Source organism: Zingiber officinale, chromosome 1B, assembly GCF_018446385.1.
Source record: "Zingiber officinale cultivar Zhangliang chromosome 1B, Zo_v1.1, whole genome shotgun sequence".
In the NCBI taxonomy this organism is placed as follows: domain Eukaryota; kingdom Viridiplantae; phylum Streptophyta; class Magnoliopsida; order Zingiberales; family Zingiberaceae; genus Zingiber; species Zingiber officinale.
Window position 1 is genome coordinate 170873987 of NC_055986.1, and position 6585 is coordinate 170880571.

Below are 6585 nucleotides of genomic sequence, written 5' to 3' on the forward strand. Positions count from 1 at the left end.
ACGATTAGTTACTCGAATATGGCTCACGATAAATTCTTAAACAAGATCTTTATATTCCAAAAATATTTAAACCAGATCGCTTAGATTTTTTTGTGTTTAATTTGGTCAATAAGTTAAAAGCTGTCGAGGGCACAAATCTATTTATGGAATCAAATTTTATAAACTAGAAATTTTTAAAACCAAACTTAAAAAAAAAATTCCTTGACAATTTCACATAATTTATAATAAATAATTACAATAAATCGAATCTCCCCGAACTTTTCTCTAACTTCTGTTTTACTCCCTCTTTATATTTACTTGCAGAGCAAACAAGTTCTCTCATCTCACGGATAGATTTCCTCCGCTTCCCTTTTCCTTTCTCATCTCCTCTCTCTCTCTCTCGCTCGTCGTCGTCGGAAGCAACGGATACCTCGATGATGATCCTCCGGATCCGTAGCCGCGACGGCTTGGAGCGCATCACGGTGCCGGATCCCTCCTCCGCCACAGTCGCAACCATCCGTTCCCTCATCGAATCGCATCTGGGCGTCCCGACCGATGCCCAAACCCTCTCCCTTGACCCCAGCCTCCTCCTCCAGTCCAAGTCTTCGGCCGCCCCAGCGATCGACCCCTCCGCGCCCCTTTCCACCCTCCCCGTCTCCCACGGTTCCATCCTCTACCTCTCCTACCCTTCCGACCTCCGCCGAGCCGCCGCCGCCACCCCAACGCCCCCTCTCTTCACCCCCGCCGGTTCTTTCGGCCGAAAAAAGATGACCATCGACGATCTCATCGCGCGTCAGGTCCGGGTGGCTCGCCAGGAGTCTCCCCACTGCTCCACTGCCTCCTTCGATCGCGATGCCGCTAACGCCTTCCAGCTCTACGCCGCCGACACCCTCGCCTTCTCCGTCAAGCGCGCGGGATTCCTCTACGGCCGCGTCGACGAGGAGGACCACTCCGTCGCGGTGGATTTCATCTACGAGCCACCCCAACAGGGCTCTGAGGACGTGGCCGCCCTCTTCCGCAACCCCGATGAGGAGACCTTGGTCGAGGTCATTGCTGCTAGCCTTGGAATGCGGCGCGTGGGATTCATCTTCACCCAGGCTGTTGGACGCAAGGCCGGAACCGCCGAATACACCATGTCCGGTCGCGAGGTCCTTCAGGCTGTAGAGATGCAAGCTGAAGGTGGAATCTCTGAGTGGGTCACTGCCGTGGTAAAGCTTGAGGTAGCAGAGGATGGCGCCTCCGATGTGCACTTTGAAGCCTTCCAGATGAGCGATATGTGCGTCCGCCTCTTTAAAGAGGAATGGTTTGTGACAGAATTTGGTGAGGACGACGACCCTAGAGTTTCAAGGATGAAGAAGGATGTCGTGGTCGGGGGCAAGGACATGAAGGAGGTCGACAACGATTTCTTCTTGGTACCCGTCAAGATCTCAGATCACCAGGTCAGTTAATACTACAAAAGTTCAATCCTTTTCCATTCTCATTCTGTCTATTTGCATCTTTGGTGAACTCAAGGGTAAATTTGTTGGATCCTACTCTGCTTCCGGATTTCTAATTTTACTATCAAACACTGCTGGAGAATACCAATATCATTTGCCATCTTTGCTTAATTATTTTGCTTGAAGTGCATTTGTCATCTAGATGCAGATTTGTGTGTCTAACTGGTTACTTTTCTCTTAAATATGTTATAGCTGTTAAATAATTTTAGTATTAGGGAGGAGAATCTTTGATTAACTTGTGATCCCCATGTTGGATTAAGCCATATATGAACATTCTCTTCCAAGTGTATATTGTGTATGCCCATCATTGATGTGCTCAAAATGCAAACTTGGATCTTAGTCAGCTACAATCCTTATAACATAATTAGTAGATCTTGATCTTTTAGTGATTCTCCCTTTCACTTAACTATTTCAATTAATTTCCATGAACGAGTCCTATTTTGCAAAGTGAAAGTCACTCTCTTCTGCTTGGAATTTGATTGCACTTTTTTATGCCACTGTTTGATTAACCATCATATTCTTTACTTGTAAGAGGTAATCAATATGTATGAAGTACTTAATTTCAACAAAAAATGAATTATTCAACATTTAGACTATCAGAAGTTTATAATTAGATTGGTGGTCTCCAAAAAATTTATGGAGGAGGATTAAGAAATAAATTCACTGTAGCTAATAGAATACTATGTGGAATATTTCTTAAAATTTCAGTGTGCCATCTTGGAAATCTTTGTAATACTTTCAAGGGAAACTTTTAAATAAATACAATATGCAGGGAGGTAAATCCTCAATAAATTGTTTTTTTTTTTGGATAGAACTAATCATGCTAGTATTTATTATGGAAAGTCAGAATTCTATCAAAAGGCTTTCATCCTGCTGAATGAAAGAAGAAAACAGAAGTTTTTTTAATTAAAAAGAGAAAAACTACTGTTTGAAAAAAAATGACATGTTGAATCTTCAGCCATGGGGATCATTTAAGTCTAGAACATTACTTGGTGCGAGAGAATAGTTCAACTGCCAGTTTATCATTAATTAATTATTCAAATATTTCTAATTTAATTTTAAAAAAGTTGTATACTTTAATTATGGGCTTAAAGTTGTTTATTTAGTTATATCTATTAGGGTGTGGTGTTCACAACTAGGGTTAGTATTTACCTTATATGGGGTCTGTGGTGTTATCTCTTGATTTGTCAGATTGATAATATTATGATTAAAACTCTATCGCTTTGTGCATTTTTTGGTTCTTTTCGATTTATGAAGTGACTATTTCATATGACAGCTCAATATTCCTTCGGATGTGTATATTTTAAATCTATTTATTTAGCCATCTTGTCTCTAGAGTAGCCAGATTGATAATATCATGATTAAAATTCCATCGCTTCATGCAGTTTTTGGTTCTTTTCTATTTAGTTACTATTTCACTAACTTTGCAATATTCCTTTGGATATGTATCTTTTAAAGCTATTTATTAGACGCTGGGCTCTTGAGTAGCCAGATTGATAATATATTGTTTAAAACTCTGGCTTCATGCAGTTTTTTGTTTTTTTGTTTTCTATTTAGTAAGTGATTATTTTAGGCTCCATAAGTTCTCAAGGTTCCAAATATCTGTTAAAAAGTCATGTGATTGATGATTACCTTTCTGTATGAGATTATGAAAAGCATCATCATCCTAGAGGGATGATGTTTAGGTGTCTTCCTACTTTCACTATCCTCTTGTTCCTCGAATGAATCTGAAATAAGATACACAGATCTTTAGGTGCCTTTGTTAGATCCCACAGTCATCTATCATCTAATACTGGCAGTTGTCTACAATGCAGCCTATCAATCAATTCAATATCCTCTTATGTTCAATCTGTGTGTGCAGGGGCCATTATCTTCTAGCTTTCCAATAGAGAATCGTATCATCACTGCATCACCAAAGGCTTTGAAGACTCACCTAGATCACACAAAGCATCTTCCATTTGTGAAACGCATCTCCGACTTTCATCTACTATTTCTACTCGCAAGGTACTTAGATGTCAATGCTGATATACCGGCACTCGGTGAGTGTGTGCAGAAGCAATTGCCTATTCCAGATGGTTACCAGTTTCTGATAGAATCCTTGGCAGCGGCAGCTGCTGCAGATTGAGATTGTATCTACAAGATGATGTTATTTGGGGTCAGATACCAGTCTCTCTCTTTTAGTCGATCGGATTGAAGTTCTAGATGTTGGCAAGGACAGTATGAAGTAATTATTTGTTTCATGTGACTTACTATACTGTAGTGTTCTTTTTAACTTAAGATCACCAACTTTCCAGTATGACCTGATGATAGACCGACTTTAAGCTTGTGGTATTTGATCAATGAGTTCAAAAATCCTGCAAGTAATTTGTTTAGGGTAAAACTAGCGTAAAAGGGGGCTTCGCGTGATTCAATAGTCACACGATCCCACTGTGTGTTAGAATTCAATTGATCAAATTCTTTCTTCATCTTGTGTGCATTCGTTCTTCGATTTCAATTTAGGACCTAGCGCCCGCCCGAGTTGATAATCCGTTGCATCAATTGTTACTTGAACGTGACTCTGAGATGGAGTGGCCGAAAGTCAAAACTTTTATGGGAAGGGGAACGAGAAAGATCGGATTGGAGCGTACCTGATAATAAATACTTATAATTCATTTTTTAGAAGAAAAAAAACTCAAATTCAATATTGTAGACAATAAAAATAAAATAAGTAACCTTGCTAAAGATGGTGTGCACAACTCACCTTATTTTAGAAATCGCGATGAAAGGCTCCGCTATAGCCACTCTCCAATTATTATCGGACTAAATCAAGCACAGTCTTAATAATTTTAATTAATTTAAATGGCCAAGATTAAGAGGAGCAATTTCCACTCTCCACCATCAAAATCAACGAGGCAAACACGTTCCCGAGCCTCGTCCAATTAATTGGCTTACTCTCTAACCCTATAACATCCTCAACCCTTTTCCAACATTGCACTTCCAGAAGGCTCTCCATTTGGGCGGTGCAACTCTCCACAAAATGGAGATGGTGGAGATGGAGGCCGCCGTTGGCCGCTGCCTCCTCCTCCTCCTCCTCCTCCTATGCCTAATCCTCTGCTACTTCCCCTTCTCCGACGGCCTTACAGACATTGAAGCTGCTGCCATCACTCGCCGCCAGCTCATAGCCCTTTCCGAGAACGAAGAGCTTACCAAGGACTTCGAGTTCGATATCAAGATTGACGTCAAAATAGCCAACCCCCGCCTCCGTCGTGCCTACGTGGCCCTCCAGGCCTGGAAGGACGCCATCTACTCTGACCCCAACAATTTCACCGGCAACTGGGTGGGCCCCGACATATGCAACTACAATGGCATTGTTTGCGCGCCAGCCCCCGACGACCCCTCCACCAACGTCGTGGCCGGGGCGGACCTCAACGGCGGCGACATTGCTGGGTACCTTCCTGCCGAGCTTGGCCTGCTGACCGAAGCAGCGCTCTTCCACATTAACTCCAACCGCTTCTGCGGTGTCATCCCTCAGAGTTTCTCCGATCTTAAGCTCCTCCATGAGTTCGATGCGAGCAACAACCGGTTCGTCGGCCCATTCCCGGACGTCCTCCTCCGACTGCCCTCGCTCAAGTACATCGACCTTCGGTTCAATGACTTCGAGGGTCCTTTGCCGTCGGCCCTCTTCGAGATGGACCTCGACGCGATATTCTTGAACGACAACCGCTTCACCTCTCACATTCCCGAAAATTTCGGCGAGTCTAAGGCTTCTGTCGTGGTTCTGGCCAACAACAAGCTCGGCGGATGCATTCCGAGGAGCATCGGAAAGATGGGAGCCACGCTAAACGAGCTCGTCCTCCTCAATAATGGCCTCACCGGGTGCTTGCCGTTGGAGATCGGGATGTTGGGCAATTCGACGGTGGTGGACGTGAGTCGGAATTCTCTCACTGGAGTGCTGACATCGAAGAGCTTTGAGGGATTAAGCATGGTGGAGGAGTTGGACTTATCGCACAACAATCTCACCGGCATTGTGCCAGCGGCGATCTGCAAATTACCGAGGCTCGCCAGCTTCAACTTCGGGTACAACTTCTTCAAGGGGGAGGCGGAAGAGTGCCTGCCATCGGGGAAGTCCGACGTGGCATATGACGACTCGAATAATTGCCTGCCGAACAGAGCAGAGCAAAAATCGCCAAGCTTATGCTCACCGGTGGTGAATCGTCCAGTGAATTGTAGTCGCTTCGAGTGCGGATATCCATCGACTCCATCGCCGGTGGTGAGCCGCCCTGTAAAGCCACCGCCGCCACCGCGATCAAAACTCTCGCCACCGGCGCCATATGACTCGTCTCCGGAAAAGCGTGTCCACTCACCGCCTCCTCCAGCAACACCTTTGCAATCTCCGCCATCACCATATAAAGTGTCTCCGGTAACGATGGTTCACTCTCCACCACCACCGGTTTCCTCGCCGCCGCCGCCTGTCCATTCACCACCACCCCTGCCAGTTCAATCTCCGCCTCCTCCACCGGTTTACTCTCCACCTCCTTCTCCTCTACACTCACCGCCACCTCCTCCGGTCTATTCTCCTCCACCGCCGCCCGTATTCTCATCTCCACCGCCACCACCAAAAGCTTCCCCACCACCACCACCACCCGTTTTCTCACCTCCACCACCAGTTTACTCTCCGCCGCCAACACCAAAAGCTTCACCACCACCACCACCACCGCCTGTCTCCTCTCCTCCACCGCCACCGCCAATCTTCTCTCCTCCACCACCAGTCCACTCTCCACCGCCGCCACCTGTCTCCTCTCCTCCACCACCACAATGGAACAACGACTTCCTTCCGCCAGTGGGTGGATATAGCTACGCATCCCCACCTCCGCCCATCTACCAAGGATACAACTGACTTAGTCCTCCCTCGATCGATTGCATACATGAACCAGCTGCCACTCGAGCATGAAGTGCATGGCCACGCCAAGAGGAGGCGGCGCACCAGGCGGGAATGCAGCAGCGAGTAATCCATGTCTAATGGCCACTCATGTCGACGAGTAATTGCACTTTTACATGATCTTTTGTACGCTAACAGATAAAAGTGATTAAGATTTTGTGTTTCCTTTACAGAAATATATAGTAGGTAAAA

The 6585-nt window shown here is 45.4% G+C and overlaps 2 protein-coding genes across 2 annotated transcripts; both read left to right on the forward strand.

Moving 5' to 3' along the window:
- Positions 1 to 289: 289 nt before the first annotated feature.
- LOC121992185 (NPL4-like protein) lies at positions 290 to 3771 on the forward strand. Its single transcript, XM_042546385.1, has 2 exons — positions 290 to 1418; positions 3337 to 3771. The coding sequence occupies exons 1-2, from the start codon at positions 414 to 416 to the stop codon at positions 3598 to 3600; spliced, it is 1269 nt and encodes a 422-aa protein (XP_042402319.1). The 5' UTR covers positions 290 to 413; the 3' UTR covers positions 3601 to 3771.
- A 720-nt stretch (positions 3772 to 4491) lies between these two features.
- LOC122045189 (pollen-specific leucine-rich repeat extensin-like protein 3) lies at positions 4492 to 6351 on the forward strand. The gene has a single exon (XM_042605298.1). It carries the CDS (start codon positions 4492 to 4494, stop codon positions 6349 to 6351), a length of 1860 nt encoding a protein of 619 aa, XP_042461232.1.
- Positions 6352 to 6585: the final 234 nt, after the last annotated feature.

What these genes read in the sequence shown, in the direction of transcription:
- LOC122045189 (XM_042605298.1), top strand. Translation starts at nt 4,492, where the DNA reads ATGGAGATGGTGGAGATGGAGGCCGCCGTTGGCCGCTGCCTCCTCCTC.
- LOC121992185 (XM_042546385.1), top strand. Translation starts at nt 414, where the DNA reads ATGATGATCCTCCGGATCCGTAGCCGCGACGGCTTGGAGCGCATCACG. An exon ending in TCAAGATCTCAGATCACCAG is followed by an intron (nt 1,419 to 3,336) that starts GTCAGTTAATAC and finishes CTGTGTGTGCAG; the next exon opens with GGGCCATTATCTTCTAGCTT.